Source organism: Rousettus aegyptiacus, unplaced genomic scaffold (genome assembly GCF_014176215.1).
Source record: "Rousettus aegyptiacus isolate mRouAeg1 unplaced genomic scaffold, mRouAeg1.p scaffold_m13_p_5, whole genome shotgun sequence".
Classification (NCBI taxonomy): domain Eukaryota; kingdom Metazoa; phylum Chordata; class Mammalia; order Chiroptera; family Pteropodidae; genus Rousettus; species Rousettus aegyptiacus.
The window spans coordinates 47,068,209-47,084,919 of record NW_023416308.1 but is presented as its reverse complement, the minus strand read 5'-3'; the positions used below and the strand labels follow the sequence as shown (position 1 = coordinate 47,084,919).

General features: G+C 35.5%; 1 protein-coding gene across 5 annotated transcripts in view; it reads left to right on the top strand.

Annotated features, from left to right (window-relative positions):
- FDX1 (ferredoxin 1) overlaps positions 1-16,711 on the top strand; it is a 39,263-nt gene that overhangs the window by 10,112 nt on the left and 12,440 nt on the right. Inside the window, exons 3-5 of one of the 5 annotated variants that reach the window (XR_004950818.1) lie at positions 5,295-5,424; positions 10,625-10,745; positions 14,039-14,219. Coding sequence is in view for 3 of the 5 variants with exons in the window: in XM_036220574.1 (XP_036076467.1) it covers positions 5,295-5,424; positions 10,625-10,739 (245 nt within the window). In the remaining 2 variants the exon portion in view is untranslated. Of the gene's footprint in view, positions 1-5,294; positions 5,425-6,555; positions 6,684-10,624; positions 10,746-12,591; positions 13,818-14,038; positions 15,563-16,711 lie in introns of those variants that run through there. The other 4 variants (XR_004950819.1, XM_036220574.1, XM_016121118.2 and 1 more) reach the window with 4 other exon arrangements.

Below are 16,711 nucleotides of genomic sequence, written 5' to 3'. Positions count from 1 at the left end.
CCTTGAAGCTGAAGTGAGTCTCTTGTAGACAGCATATTGTTGGGCCTTGTGGTTTTGTTGTTGTTGTTGTTATATTTTTATTATTTATTTCAACATAAGATCAAGTTTTATACTATTGGTCCTAAGTATTTTTAATCAATCAATTAATTTTTATAGTGGCATTGGTTAACGAAATCCAGTAAGTTTCAGCTGTACATTTTAACAGGCATATATATATTTACATTGTATGTTCACCTCCCATAGTTAGATTTCTCTCTGTTACCACATACTTGATCCCTTTTCATTCGTCTGCCTCCTCCCTCCCAGGGTCTTGTGTTTTTATCCATTCACTTGTACTATGCCTTTTGATTCGAGAGTTTAATCCATTTATATTTAGTGTAATTATGATAGGTAAAACTTTATTAATGCCAACCTGTTCATTGTTTCCTGGCTGTTCTGTACTTCCCATATTTCTTTAATCCTTTCTTGCTGTCTTCTTCCTTTGTGAACTGATAGTTTTACATAGTGGTATGCTCTAGAGAGTCCCTTATCTTTTGTGTATCTACTGTAGGTTTTTGCTGTGTGGTTACCATGAGGCTTACAGCAAACACCTTATAGTTATTACTGTCTATTATATGCTGATAACAACTTAACTTTGATCATATACCAAAAAATTATACTCTTTTATGCTTCCCCTTTTTAGTTTTTGATGTCACAGTTTACCTCATTTTATACTATATTCATTAACACATTATTGTAGCTATAACTATTTTTTAATACTTTTGTTCTTTAGCTTTTATACTAGAATTAAGTGGTTAATACACCACCATATTACAGGACTGGAGTATTCTAAATTTGACTGTATACTTACTTTACCAGTGTGTTGTATGTTTTTATGTGTTTTTATGTCACTAAGTAGTATCTTCATTTTAGCTTCAAGAATTCCTTTTAGTATTTCTTATAAGATAGGTCTAGGGGTGAAGAACCCCTTCTGATTTCGTCTGGAAAAGTTTTTATCTCTCATTTCTGAAGGACAACTTTGCTGGAAAGAGTATTCTTGGTTGGCAGTTTTTTTGTTGCTGTTTGTTTGTTTTTTAATATCAGCATGTCAAAAAGTTAATCTCACTATCTCCTGACCTATAAGGTTTTTCCTGAGAAAACCAGTTGCAATTTTATGAGGTTTCCTTGTAAATTATAAGTTTTTTTTCTTGCTGCTTTTAAGATTCTCCCTTGTCTTTGATTTTTGATAGTTTTAGGTCGAGCTTGTTTGAGGAACCTATGTGCTTCATGAAATTGGACATCCAAATCTCTTCTAGATTTAGGAAGTTGTCAGCCCTTATTCGCTTAAATAAGCTATTTGCCTCCTTTTCCCTCTGTTCTCCCTCCAGGACTCCAATAATTCACAGATTTATTCTGGTATCATAGATCACATAGGCTTTCTTAACTTTTCTTTTGGGGGTCTCTGACTGAATAACTTCAAAGACCCTGTCTTCTAATTCACAGATTCTTCTGCTTGATCTGTTCTGATGTCGATGGTTTCTATTGCATTTTTTTCATCTTACTCATTGGTTCTCTTTTTCAATTTCTAGCTCTTTGTTAAACTTGTTTTGTTCATGCATTGTTTTCCTAATTTCATTTAATTGTCTGGTTTCTTTTTGGAGCGTACTAAGCTTTAAAACAGTTATTTTGAATTCTTTATTGAGTAAATAGCAGATCTTCATGTCTTTGGGGGTGATTACTAGAAAATTGTTATGTTCCCTTGGTGGTATCATGTTTCTTTTATTTTTCATGTTCCTTGAAGCCTTGTGTTGCTGGCTTTCCATTTGAAGTAGCAGTCACCTCTTGCAGTCCTTACTGACTGACTTCAGCATAGAAATACCTTTCCTCAGCCCTGCTAGGGATTCTGAGGTTCTCTTTGGCCTTCAGTGGATTCACCTGCTCCACACAGTCTCTCTCCCGTTGTGGAATTCTTAAGCTTATATGCCTTCTCTCAATTCTACGGAGCCACACTGTGTGCTGAGAACCTCCCCTTTACTTTCCTAAGGGTAGTCTCTTTTAGGCCTACAGATCTGTGCTGGCTTTCTGTGCATGCTTACTAGCTGTCTGCCTAAGCTCACTGTTGTCATAGGAGCATGCACAAGGAGTTGATCACTGGGTGGGGGGATGTGTGAGTAGATGTGCAGAATGCTGGGGTGCCTGTGGGCCAGCTGAGTGAATCTGTGGGTGAGGCATTCTAAGCACTCAGGAGAGGGCCTCCCATTAGTTTCTGTGACATGGTTAGTAAGATCCATGTCCCTTCTATACTTTCCAAACCCTGGCTGCTGATGTGCCAGCCACTCTGCCACCCAGTCACTCAGTTCACAACTCACTACTCTGGATGAGGTGAGAGAGAAATCAGTCTCTTTGACAGTGTCTTCTCAAAATGACTCTCATTCTTGGACCGCACAGGAGTTTTAGTCTTCTGCCTGGATCCCACGGCTGCTACAAAGGCACTTTTGTCTGAAGATGGATGCCAGATTGTGGTTGAGAGTAGAATATGATTGAGGAACATCTTTTTTGGCCATCTTGCTGCCGTTCGCTCCCTCACCACAATTAGCTTTAAAACATTTTCATCACCCCAAATGGAAATCCTGTACCTTTGGCTATCACTCCTCAATGCCCCATTTCCCTACCCCTAAACAACCACTTACTTTTTATATCTATAGATTTGCCTATTCCGGATACTACATGTAAATGGTATCATTGTGTGTGGTCTTTTATAACTTGCTGCTTCTAGTTAGTACAATATTTTTAAGGTTTATGTTGAAGCATGTGTCAGTACTTCATTCCTTTTTATGGCTAAATAATATTTCATTTTATGGACATACTACATTTTATTATATATTCATCACCTGATGGATATTTGGGTTGTTTCTACTTCTTGGCTGTGGTAAGGGTACAAAGGCAGTTAATGAAGAAAGGCTACTCTTTTCAACAAAGGATATAATGTTGAAAGAACTGGACAACTGTACAGAGAAAAAATCTCGACCTAAACTTTGTGCTTTATATAAAACTTAAATCAAAAATGACTTAGATCTAAATATAAAACATAAAACTGAAACTTTTAAAAGAAAGCTTGGGAGAAAATCTTTGAACCTTGAGGTAGGCAAAAAATTCTTAGACATGATGCTAAAAGCACAATCTATGAAAGAAAAAAATTATAATTTATGACTTCCATCAAAATCTAACATTTTTGCTCTACCAGTGATACTGTTAAGAGAATCAAAAGATAAGCTACAGAGTGAGAGAAAAATATTTGCAAAGCACATCTTCATTAAAGGACTTATATCCCTAACATGTAAGGAACTCTCAAAACTCAACAGTAAGACAACAATCAGTTAAAAAATGAGTAAAAGATATGAACAGAAACTTCACCAAAGAGAATATAGAGATGACAAGTAAGAACATAAAAAGATAGTCAAGGACACTTAAGCAAGATGTGGAAACAATTGGCAAGGTTCCTTCGAAGGGATTAAAAATTATATTAGAGAATGAAAATAAAATCTTTAAGAGAAAGCAAAAGAATTGAAGTGTCCTAGGGAAGAGAGAGTTTAAAGCATATGAAGAGCTGGAACATGGATGATAACTCTTAATTTCATCTGACCGGGTGGTGGTACAAAAAGGATTGTCCTAAATTTTTCTGGAGGGATTTATTGGCACACGAACTTTTCTTTCTATTCCAAGTTGATCGAGACCATGTTGTGTGCACTCTCTTCTTCCCTGGGCTTTTCTGACTTACTTTTCTGGTTCTTTACCATCTGAGACATTTTGACTTTCTAGGAGGGGGCTCTCTCCTTAGCTCTCTCTACTCTGACCCTTCCTTCCCTCTTTTCCCCCTACCCCTGGTGAAATCTCTTGGCTTTTGCTTCTTTGTTCATCTCAAATTCATTCTTTACACACAGCCATTAGTGAGAGCTCTCCAAAATAAAATATGGATGTCACTTTCCTGCTCAAAATTCTTTAGCAACTTCTTGGAACCTGTAGTAGAGGTTCACAACCACCATCTCTCTATGGGCTGGGTCTTGGAGAGAGAGGTGGAGTGACAAGTGTCCATAACCCCCTGGCCAATATCATCTCTGTGACAATCCACTATGAAAGATGGTCACCTGAGCATATGCGTTACCCATCCAGTGTGTCGGGAAACAGGTGGAGGATAATGGGCTTATAGAACAAGTTCAAGTCCTTAGGGCATGGGAGGCTCTCTCTATGCTCTGTCTGCTGCCTCTGTAGTCCCCACACATCTCATCCTGCCCTAGACTGAGTTTTGTTTTCCTGCATCTTCCATTACACATGGCTGGCAGTCCTTGGGATTTGTTTTTTAATAACAAATCTAAAGGGAAGTATAAGCTTTATAAATTAAAGTCACTCGGGATATTTTGTAAGATTCGTTTTACTTACATTCTGAAGACAAAAGGAGGCTAGATTTCCTGATTTTTGTCCCACAGGATCTCCAGAGGGATTTGTCCTTTTCATTTTGAGTTTGTCTGCATTAGGTATTGATAAGATAAAAATAGAAATCAAGATGAGTATATATTTATAGAATACTAATGAATAAATCCATTGAGAATGGTAATTTTTCTCCATGGAGTGTTAAAATATTAGAGCCAACAGGCCCTTATGAGATCATCTACTTTGATCTCATTATATAGATGAGAAGAAAACTGAAGTCCTTGACAGGCTTGCCCAGGACTCAGCAGAAGGTGTGGTAGGTCCATCTAGAGCTGGAACCTGTGTGTTACCTCCAGGTCGCACTACACTGATTCTCCTTTCACTGGATGAGTTTTTGAACTTGAATATATTTTTTTTTAAGCAGAGGAAGCCACCCTCGTTTTAAGTAAAATGTATCCATTTAATCTTTTTGTGCGAATATTTCAAATTTGTACAAAAAATAGAAAAGTAAGGTACTCATTCCAATAACCAACTGGCGTGTGTATATATTTGTGCATTATATATATGCGTATGTATATATTATATGTTTTTATATATTTAGATGTAGGTTTGATTGGTCTCTAATTTCTCTTACACACCATAAGGCTTCATAAATTGTGTTGTGCTCTCCAGAATCTTTTTGAAGTAATACGTGTAAGTGATTTCATATTTGTGTGTGGCAGGGAGGTGGTGGGGGAGGGAGAGTGTCCCTAATTCTCATTATTATTTGGAAATCTTATTTAGGCAAATGCTGATTCTAAATTCAGAAATAATTAAATTAATTCAAACCTGGTTTGAATTGTGTTTAACATAGAAGGGAGTATGTTAAGTGTTTGTTGCTTTTGTAGGTGCATGTGAAGGAACCTTGGCTTGCTCTACCTGTCACCTCATCTTTGAAAAACACATGTATGAGAAATTAGAAGCAATCACTGATGAGGAGAGTGACATGCTTGATTTGGCGTATGGGCTAACAGACAGGTAAGATTTTAGGACTACTTCAGTTATACTAATAATCTGGGAGGATAAAGGTTTTATTGGTTCATGTCTATTTAAGACCAGACCTATGCATGTAGTGTTCTCCCAGCATAGGTAACAGAAATTTTGAATATCAAATATGAGACATTTCTCTTTGTTTTCACTATTCTGTTTAAGGTTAGCCCTTATAAAACTTTCCTTTTTACAAAAGTAAAAAATAAAAAAATTAATTGGAGATCTTGGAAGTCTAAGTTCTAAATTCTAATAAATCTTTAGTCTATTTTTATGCTAGGAATTAATATTTTTCACACTTTAATGAGTTAGGATTAAATTTAATGCTTTTTATGACATTACTGAAGGACAGATTTGATAATTGAACAATGGAAACTATCATTTGATAATTATAATGGGAAGTTTACCTACCTTGGAAAACAGAATTTTTAAAGAAACTTACATAGAATAGCAATTATATTAAAGTGAATAGATCTACTTCTAAGTGTGTAGTAACGTAAATTAGATTATCATTAATTAATAGGTAGGATTACTCTTAAAAGTGGTAAGCAGGGGTCCCCAACCCCCAGGCTGTGGACCAGTACTAATCTGTGGCCTGTCAGGAACTGGGCCGCACAGCAGGAGGTGAGCCGCTGATGAGCCACCAAAGCTTCATCTGTATTTGCAGCTGCTACCTAGTGCTAGCCTTACTGCCTCAGCTCCACCTCAGATCATCAGGCATTAGATTCTCATAGGAGCACCAGTCCCTAGTGCCGAAAAGGTTGGGGATCGCCGATCTAAAGTAAATGATATCAGACGATGTCTTATTTTTTAAAATTATCTAGTCTTGGTTGGAGTAAGGGAAAGTAGCTAGTGATTTACTGATTCAAGGGACAAGATAATGAAGTCTTATATAAGGTTGGCTTTGGTGTTTAAATGTAATTTGGCGACCCTAGTGAAAAATAAATTTTTTAAAAATTAAAAATAATAATAGCTTTAATTCATGTATATTATGTAACTATAATTTTGTTAGACACTTAACATAAACTGTCTTATCTAAAAATAAACTGTCTTATCCTCACAAAAATGTTTAGGTCATTGGTATTTATTTAGAGATGAAGAATAATTTTATTCCTTTTGTAGTTCATGTCCCTCTTGGTGGAGGTGAGACCGATACCCTGGGAAGAGAAACTGGGAAAATATTATCTCCTTAGACTCCCAAGCAAAGCAGAGTATGGCTGCCATCTACTTGTCCCCCCTCACATCTTCAGGTGCTACTATCTCTATCAACATGTTGTTTTCATAAAGGATAATTAATACACAGAATACATTTAATGATTTGATTTGGTTCTGAGAATTGTCTTCCTCCCAATGGGAAGGGTAAATCATAGGTAACTTCTTGCCTTTTTATTTAGGTAAAATTTATAGGTGCATGGAACAGATAATATTCTAAGTGAAAAGAAAAAGGAAATTAGAGAACTACAGTTAGAAGAGATATGCTTTTACACAGGGATGGAAGAACAAAGTAAATGGTTGTTTAAGGTCCAAAGAGGCTTATTTACCTTTGTTCAGTACTCACTGAATATCCTGTACAGGGCACTGGGTTCACAAATGAATCAGACTCCCTGTGCCTTCTGGAGTTCAGTCTGAGAAGACTTTCAAAGCCAGGAAATTAACACTGTGAGCTGGGAAAGGGCTCCGCTCAGACCGCAGTGGGCATGTGGAGGGGGAGCAGCAACTGAGTGGGTTTCAGAGAGGGACTCTGTGATGTCTTATGTGTTATTTATTCGAGCCTTGTCTGTTCCACATAAGTAACTTTTCTGAGTGTAAAAAAGAAAGATAAACAAATGTAAAAATATACAAAAGACCTAATGTAAATGTGCACTAGATAAGAACTTTGATGATAAAATTCATAAGTTCTAGAAGAAGATAATGGAGAGCAAAGACTAGCTTTAATGCCATTTTATAACTGGTGTTAAGTATACAGACTTAGTAGAAATGCTTTGTGGGGAAAGAGGATAACGCTTTTCACAGGTAGTATTTTTAAAACAATTTGACATATTTGGAATGAAAATAATTTTGTTCAAAGGTAAAAATGTCATGTAAACTACTATTTTAGGGTACCTTGCAGTTCCAAAAAAAGAAGAGAGAAACAAGGACATTCAGTCTTTTAGTTTCTACATTTATTTTAAAGTTAAATGCTATAAAAATATCTTTAACTTCTAAGATAAAACATCATTTTAATGTTTATTATAGGATTTTCTTAACCTTGATTATTGATGGATTTTTGGAACATAGGTTCATAAGGCACTTACTGTACTGGTTATTTAGAGCAGAAGCCATATCTTATTTTATCATTGTATCTCCAGTGCCCGATTTACAATAGGACATCACCGACTATTTGTGGAATTAATGGTTGGTAGAAAGAGATACTCAAGAATTGTCCGTGAATCTGTATTTGATGATTGTTATTGCTTGCTGCCACCAGTTGCCATGAATAATCTACCAGAGGCCTCAGTTTCTATATTTGTAAAATGAACATGATGATAGTAGTTATTTCGTAGGGTTTTTGTGTGAGGCTCTTAGAGCTGTGCCTGGTGGAGAAAGCACGTATTAAATAAGAGTTGTTAACATTATAACTATAATCATGTAAATTCATGTCAAAACTATAATGCATAAGCACTTAAAAAAGATGATTTCTAACTGTAACTGTTAGGCAGTATTATTACTATTTTGTAGATGGGAAAACAAGGTTTAGTTATTAGAACTTTGCTCAAGGCTACACAGCTACAGAATGACAGATTCCTGATTGAATCATATGTGTTTGGCCCCAAAGCCTTGATTTTTTTTTTCTCTTTTTCTATTTCAAGCTGTTTCTCTGAATTGAAAACAAACCTTAGAAGTAAAGTAAACAGAACACCCAGTGTATTTTCATTGTCAGGTATATATGACAAGGGTGACTGGAGAAAATATCTTCAAGGTTTGCACAAGTGTCAGAATTTCGTGGGACGAATAGTGAGATCAAGGAAGAGTTGCTGTCTGTCTCCTTCTCTAGAGGTGTAAGACACTTTGTACACTGGGGTAGACCTTAAAGCCAGAGATCTTTAAGGAGGTAGAGAATTGGGAGAGTGAGAAAACGGCCACAGAGTGCCACTTCCTTGTCTTCTAGGGTCATAGAGCCAGCGGAGGCTCTCAGTGCCACCCCTCTTCATGTTCCCATAACACTTTTTGTTCTTTTGTTACTACACTTACTGTATTCTGCCCTGTTTCACTGACACCTTTTTCCATCTCTGTTTCTCTTACTAAAGTAAAAATTCCTTAAAGACCATCATTATTCTACTTACCTTTATATGGACACCAAGAATAACCAGCTGTCTCTAGGGCTCACCACAGTGCTAATGAATTGGTCTAAATTGGCTTGCCTCATTTTCTGTTATAGAGCTTAATGCATATTTGAATATTGTGTCAAGGCTATTTCTAATTCAACAAATAGGAGCCATTGGTGGGAGAGGATTTTTTTTCTGTTATCAGTCAATATTTTCAATGATTATACTTACTCCCTTAGTTAAAACTTCCCAGTAGTTCCTCACTGCTCATCAGTTAAAACCTGAACTCCTTCATTGGTGTTCAGAGCTGTTTGTGGGCTGGCCATCTTCCTAGCCCATCTAGCACAGCAGCGAAGCTAAAAGCCATATTGCCTCAAACATGTCTCTAATCCCATTATCTTTGCCTCAAATGCCTTTCTCCTTTATCTTTATTAAATAGCCAGTCCTAACCATCGTTTAGTGCCTATCTAAACACCACCTTCCCTGGACAAAAGTGCTTTCTCCTTAGACCTTTTGGCTTTCTCTCTCTGTGACATTTGTCATAAGCTCACATATTCATTGTCTGTGAATGTGTCTCATATCTCCTTAATACCGATATTAGCAACTAATTCTTGACAGCAGTCCAGTGAGGAACCTGCTTATTATACGTCCATGGGATGAGGTTAGGAAACTAGCGTTGAAGGGTTAGGGGTTAAGAAAGTTGCCTGTGAACACACCATGTTCAGGCTGGATTCTGGACCACTGCTTTGTTTGGCTCTAAGGCTCTAATCCCCTGCTACCCTTCTTTATTGCATCCCTGGTGCCCAGCATGTAAAGGTGTTCAGAAGGATTGAAGTAAGTTGCTTTCTTTTGTAACCCCACTGACATTTAGTGCCGTGCCTTTATGCTCAGTAAATCCTTGATGATTATGTTAATGAAGTCAAGATCTTCATGTTACATTCCATCAGATTGAAGACAGTTTGATGGTAAGATTAACGTTTATTTTTATATGCCACTAAGAAAAAAGCACTGCTAATAAAAATATGGCACAAAGTTATCTTATCACCTAACCTTTTTTGTGCATAGGGAAAGAGCTATTTTGAATTACCTACACATATATTTATACATGACTGTTAAAAAAGGAAAATATAAATAAGATTGGTAATTCTGAAAAAAAAAATAGAAAATGGAATTATATTTACAAATATCAAGTTTACATGCTGCTTTGTTTCCGTATTCTTAATTTTTTGTTTTGTAATATTTTTGGACTTATTTTGACTCAACACATGGAGTATTAACTTCTCATAACTCATTTGAAGAGACATCTATATGAATATTGTAACCAAGTTTGCAGCTCTAATATAACTGCTACCTTCATTGATTTTATGATGCAGTTTATTTTAAGATGTATCTTGATTTCAGAGATGTTAAAAATGTGAGGGAAAATAGGCATCTGATAATTGATGACATATCTATATTCCAATTTTTTTTTTTTAATTTAAAGAGTTTTAAAAGTGTGGCTTTAAAAAAAATCTGTATGGTTATAATTATCTGGGAATTGATTAATCATTTTCTTGCCATTGCTAAAACTTCAGTTCTCTTCTCCACTGTTGTGCTTTCGATTATTTCATTGTTTGTCAGCCCTTTCACGAAAAAGCAGTCATTCTGGTGAAACAGTGATAGAAGCTAAGGACTAAAATGAAGCTTTGGCTCACTAGGCCTTTTTTCATGTTTATAATTTTTTACCCTCTAGCTAAGAACTTGATGTATCTTTTCTACTTAATGGAAATTTAAAAGGTAAATAAATTCCTAAATGCTTTGGGTAAGAAAATGTCCTAAACAACTGCGTTATTTTGTGAATATTATATACTTAATACTAAACTATACCTCCTTCTTTTTTTATACAGATCTCGGTTGGGCTGCCAAATCTGTCTTACAAAATTTATGGACAATATGACTGTTCAAGTACCTGATGCCATGGCCGATGTCAGACAGTCCATTGATGTGGGCAAGAACTCCTAAGGCAGAGTAAATAGGAATATTTTCACAAAATTTTACCTATTTTTATAATTATTATTTCTGAATGTAATTGAGAACATATATGAATGGGTTTACTATCATGACTAGCTTTACTACTTAATTCACCTTGTATAACTAATGAATTTTGTAGCTCCGAAAGTATGCAATCTTTATTTTTGTTAATTTAAAAAACGAATTAAATATTAGAAAATAGTTAATATGAAAAATCATAACATGTTTTACCTTATGTTTGTTTAGCAATGTTAGCAGAATGTTTTCAAATAAATCTTAATGCCTATTTGCCTATAATGTAGATTTAAAAATGTTTTATTATCCCTATAATATGTAGATGAAGGCAGAGATCCAGAATGGCTTATCTAGGACCATGCAGTGAATTAGAAAATCTGTATTGGAAGCACATTTTGTTACTATAAATTATATGTTCAGGTTGAAACTGGACAAATTATGAATACCTTAATTTAGGGTAGTAATTAAATGTGAATGCTTATGGAAAAATAATTTCTTTTTAACTGCTTAATTTCAGAGTTACTACCTTACAAATAATTATTTCGTGATTTTTATTTAGTGAAAAGTATAAGTGTGAGCACAGGCAATATAATACTCAAAGAAGTTTGGTCTCAGTTCTGACTAAACTGGAAGAATAAAAAATTAGATGTCTTAATTCAATACTTTCTATCTTAGGCAGAATGATTTGTCTTTATAACTTTTAAAAATAATGCTAATATATAAATCTCTGCCTGTAACAGAATGGAAATCTTACAGATTAGGTGTTCTCTGTCCTGAGCTGCAGAAGGAAATGAACAGTCTTTCACATTGCACAGCCAGGCGAGGGTGCCATCCCCTTCCCTCCCACAAGAACGGAGCTGCACGATGTGCAGCAAGCTTGGCAGCGGGCATAGTCCCGGAGATGAGGGAATGGCTTGAGCATCACAGATGTCCAGTTCCGCACGGCAAACATTTGTGTCTTTTTCTTTACTCTGAATAAATTGGTAAATGATAATAAAAGGTATGCAGTATGCTCTTGGAAGTATAATAAAACATCAGCTAGGTTGGCCTAATCGTGGGGAAGGGCAGAACAAATTAGAAAAAAGAAAAAGTGAACTGTAAGACCCTTGAGTTAGCTTCAGGTACATCTATGCAGTATGATCATTCGCACAAATATTTATTAAGTATAGTATTTGACCTACAACTTTGTGTTATGTTCATTGGGGAATACAGAGATGAACGAGATAAGGATTGCTCTTAGGGAGCTCACCTTTTATAAGGAAAAGATAAAATACATGAATGCACAAATAATTTGCTTGAACTAAACTGACGAATTTGCCAAATAGAATACTTTTAAACTAATTAATATGTAAAAAGTGATTGGGAAGAATTTAGGGCTGATACTCATTTGACATTTAATAACTCTCAAGTGCCTTTTATGTGGAGGGCGCTTTACTTTAAAGTACTTTAAAACAATTCGTTCTCTTAATTAGCATCAATATTCTCCTGTATATTTTTGTAGGTTACCTACACTTTCTTTTCCACAACTTTATGATGACATTCAGTCTAAACACTCTAAAATTTAGAGTCTAATTGTCTCAGATTTCAAGTTAGAAAAGTTCACATTGATTGAAGTTTAATGTTATTACTTAAACCTACTAAACTTATTAAATGGAGGATATATCCTATAATCGGTTTGTATAAAGATTCTTTTTTAAGTTTGAAAAACAAATTCTTTGACGTTTAATAGGGTGTACATTCTAGGTAACAGTATTTGTTATCTGTTGCTGAAAAACAAATTGCCCCAAAATTAGTGGCTTGAAACAACAATAATCTTTTATTGTCTCAGACAGTTTCTATGGGTCAGGAGTTCACAGAGTGCAGAGCAGGGATGGCTCATCACCACTCCACGGTGTCTGGGACCTGAGCTACAAGACTTAAAGGCCAGTTGCAGCAATCATCTGAAAACTGATGGTTCTATCATGTACTGGCACATTGATGCTGGTGTCAGCTGAAGGTCTACCAGAAGCTTTTGACTGGAACACTCTCACGCGGCCTCTCCATGTGACCTGGGTTTCTTCACAATGTGGTAGCTGGGTTCTAAGAGCCAGCACCCTGAGAAAGCTTGCATGTCAGGCAGGAACCATATCCTTTTGATGACCTACTCATGGAAGTCACACAGTATCACTTCTGACTTTTTCACTTAGAAATGAGGAGCTAAGCCTGCCCCATCGTTTGACGCGAGGGGTGTCAGAACTTGCACGCATGTTTTAAAACCACCACGGTAACCATAATTTTCAGGTTAGCTTACTGCCACATTATTACCTTTGAAAATTGGCCTATTAACAGTTTTCTGAACTTTTTAAGAAGGGATATATTTACTCTTGTGTTTGAAAGATTTTCATGTCTTTTTTATTATGATGATGGTTCATTCGTTTTATTCTGTAACTTCCAACAGTTTTCTTCTTGTCACTTGATTTAAATTAAGCAATAATGATGGGCTCCCCTTCAATGTTATGTAATTTTAATTTACATTTCTCTGTCATTTTGCCTTCAAGAAAAGCATCTTCTTTTGATAAAGTATATAATTTTTGGTTATGTGCTATTACTAAATACTGTATGTGGTTTTCACAGATAAAATCAACCTATAATTACATAAATAATTCATAACTTCTGGATTAGTTTTTTAGGTGAACCAATCTAAGATTTTCCAAAATCTTTTGCCTAACTTTCACTGTGAAAATATTATCTAATTTTCATCTTAAAGGATAGTTTTCTTGTTTTCTTTATGACTATTAAGTATCAGATGGTAATCCATGTTGTTTCTATAGTGGTTATTCAGCATTTCTTAGAACAATTACATGTCACTTGAAAGATTGTTTTCTAAGGAAAACTTAGATTTATTATGTTTTCCCACGTTTTCTTTTTCTTCCTTTTTACAACTCTTAATGGTGTTTCCTTCCCTGAAACTACCTGAAATTTTGTGGTAAACCACGATTTGGATCAGAATTTGTTAGATGGCTCTCTTATTTATAGGATAACTTAACCACTTTATAAATTAAAAAATAGAAATTATGTGTTGTATGTACATTTCTAAAAACAGTATATGAAACTTTATTTTAAGTGTAAACCATTCAAAGACATTCAAACATTACATATAAACTTTGTTTCCTATTAGAGAAATATTTAAAAATAGAAATAAGATCTTAGTTAAGCAACAACAGGGTTCTTCTAATGTGTCAACACATCACATAACATTTTTATCAGATTTTTTTTTTCTGTTTATATGTTTCTAGAAACTGAAACATTAGAAAACCAGCTGGAAGGAGGAAAGCATGATCACTTGCAGACACAAATAAATGTGGCTGTAACAGAACAGAAACTGGGAGTTAAGAGATAGTTTAAATCTACCAGAAGCAACTCAGGAGAGAAGTTGATGGGAAAGACCTTTACAGAGAGGCAGTACTGCTGCAAAAGGTGTTAGTAATAAATTGTCTAATCAACATCTTAGTTCTTTTTCTTTTTGACTCTCATTTGTTTATCTTATCTGGATGTATTATTTGTCATTTAATTTTTAGACTTGATAATAATATAAAATTAAGCAGAGCCATTGTGCCTTTCTGGCTCCCTTTGTCTACTAGCTGTTTCTGAAATCATTAACATTCAGCTTGATTTACCCCAATAGTCTTTATCACTCATTCATATTTCCCAGTACTTTGCTTCAGATTGCCCTTTATAGCATTTGCTACATGTGTGTTATAGTTATTTAACATTATATAAAGCACAGTTGGCATTCACTACATTTTTTTCCTTGATAGATTAAGCTTATTAAGAGTGAGGACTAAGTTGTGTTCAACTTTGTAACTACAGTGTATATCATGGTGTTTAGCCTACAGTTCATATTTGAATTAATTAGAACCTGGTCTTGTAAGGAATATGTTTCTAGCATTTTGCTCTGTGGCTGTCACCTGTTATGGATAAGACGACATGAGATAGGCTCAGTATAGGCCTGTGTTCTGAGCCTGCCTCTTAACTCCAACCTAACAGGAGCCAGGATACATAGGAATATTTTCCTGAGAGATCAAGTAATTTCTACTATATTTTAAAAAACTATTCAGTTTGTCATTTTTAAAAAAGATAGATGAAACAGTTTTTCAGTGAGCTGAATGCAGGTCCTTCTTCTGATCTTAGATCTTGCAGGTTGTTGGAACTTGATATCTGAGTGCTGACATCCTATGGGTGGTACATGGACTCCATTCCCTTGACCGTGCCTCCGAAAGTGTGCTTCTTCATCTTGAAAGGATCTGGCATTATGTATTTCTGATAGCCCTCTGTGATTTCTCCTCGGCGTAGGGCTTCCCATTGGTCCTGATGAAGATTCCTCAAGGCAGTGGAAAAGGGATAGGTAGTTCACAGAATATTTTCTCAAACCTATAAGCCAAAGACAGAAATATTGAGAAACCCTCTTATTAGTAGTTTCGTTTTAATGTTCTCTTTCATGGATTCTTAATTTGTTTTTAATTGAAGTCCAAAGGCTGAATGCACCTCAGATAGCAGAGTAAACTCTTAGGAGGGGCGGTGGTGGTGAGGTTGGCGAGAAGCATGGGATTTATTGTTTGAAGGCCTGGGGACTGTTTAAAAAATTATCTGAAACTTGGAAATAAAAAGGTTATTGTGGGTCTCTTCAAAGTTGTACTTGAGGATTATCTCACCTAAGGGATCATCTGATGTTCTAGGTCTGAGGAGTTGGCAAGTTATGTCCTGTGGGTCAAATCTTGCCCACCACCTGCTTTATGTAAATAAAGTTTTACGGGAACACAGTCATGTTCATTCGTTACTTACTGCCTATGGCTGCTTTCAAGCTATAGCAGCAGAGTTGAGTGGTCATGTGAGAGACCAAATGGCCTGTAATGCCTGAAATATTTGCTATTTGGCCCTTATACAGTAAAAGCTTGCCGCTCCAAGGACGGTAACTTTGACTTGTTACTTATTGAGTAGGACCCAGTCCTTCTAAAGTTAGGTGTAAACTTAGAAGATGATTGATAAGTTGCAAAGGATTTCTGTTTGGTAGAAATGGCAATTGCAGGAGTTATGGTTTTCTTGCCTTGTGGGGCATTATCTAGTTTTGTATCTATATAGTCTTAACTATAGCATTCTTTTTTCTCACTGTGCGTGTTTCTCATGTACTTTGAACCAACTTTGTCTTTCCTTTTGTCCCCTTGTTAATGAGTTAAATACATCTTTGACGCATGCTCACTACATATTTGAGAGTTCTTTATAATTTATAAAAAATTATACGATAACTGCTTGAGGCCTGGTTGTGATGCCTCTTCATGTATGTTTTATCTTGCGGTATCACAACCCTGGTCAGCCTCTGGTTAATTACCTGTTAGGTGGAGATAATTATACCACACCTCAACCAAACTGTTTTCTCACCCATACAATAATATCCACTGGACAGTTTTATAATTATTTAAAAGGTGTGTGTGAACACTTTTAACTTCAAAGCATTATGCGACTGTTGGTCTAGACCTTAGGTATTAAAGCATAGGTAGAATTCCTGTGATGTATGAATTGAAACTGCAACTTGATTCTTTGACTTTTACATTTAGAATATTATTTTTAAAAAGCAGGTATATAAAAGGATTAATTTAAAGCTTAACTGCCCATCTGATGAATGCACTAAGAATGGAAGTACTTTATTATATTTTATGTTAGAAGAATATTCCGTTGATAATCACATGTTAAATCCTCAAGGAGTGGTTATGAGTTGAAAATTTCTAGGCTATGATAACTACAAAAGGAAGCAAGTGCCAGAGTACAGCTGTGTGTGGGGGCCAGAAATAACCTGTTGCCTTTTTAGTGAAAGAAAAAAAAAGTGATACTGTCAGTGAACTAAAAGAAGGGAAGTTACCTATTGCTGGAACAGAAATATGAATTGTTTACTTTTTAGAGCAACATCAATTATT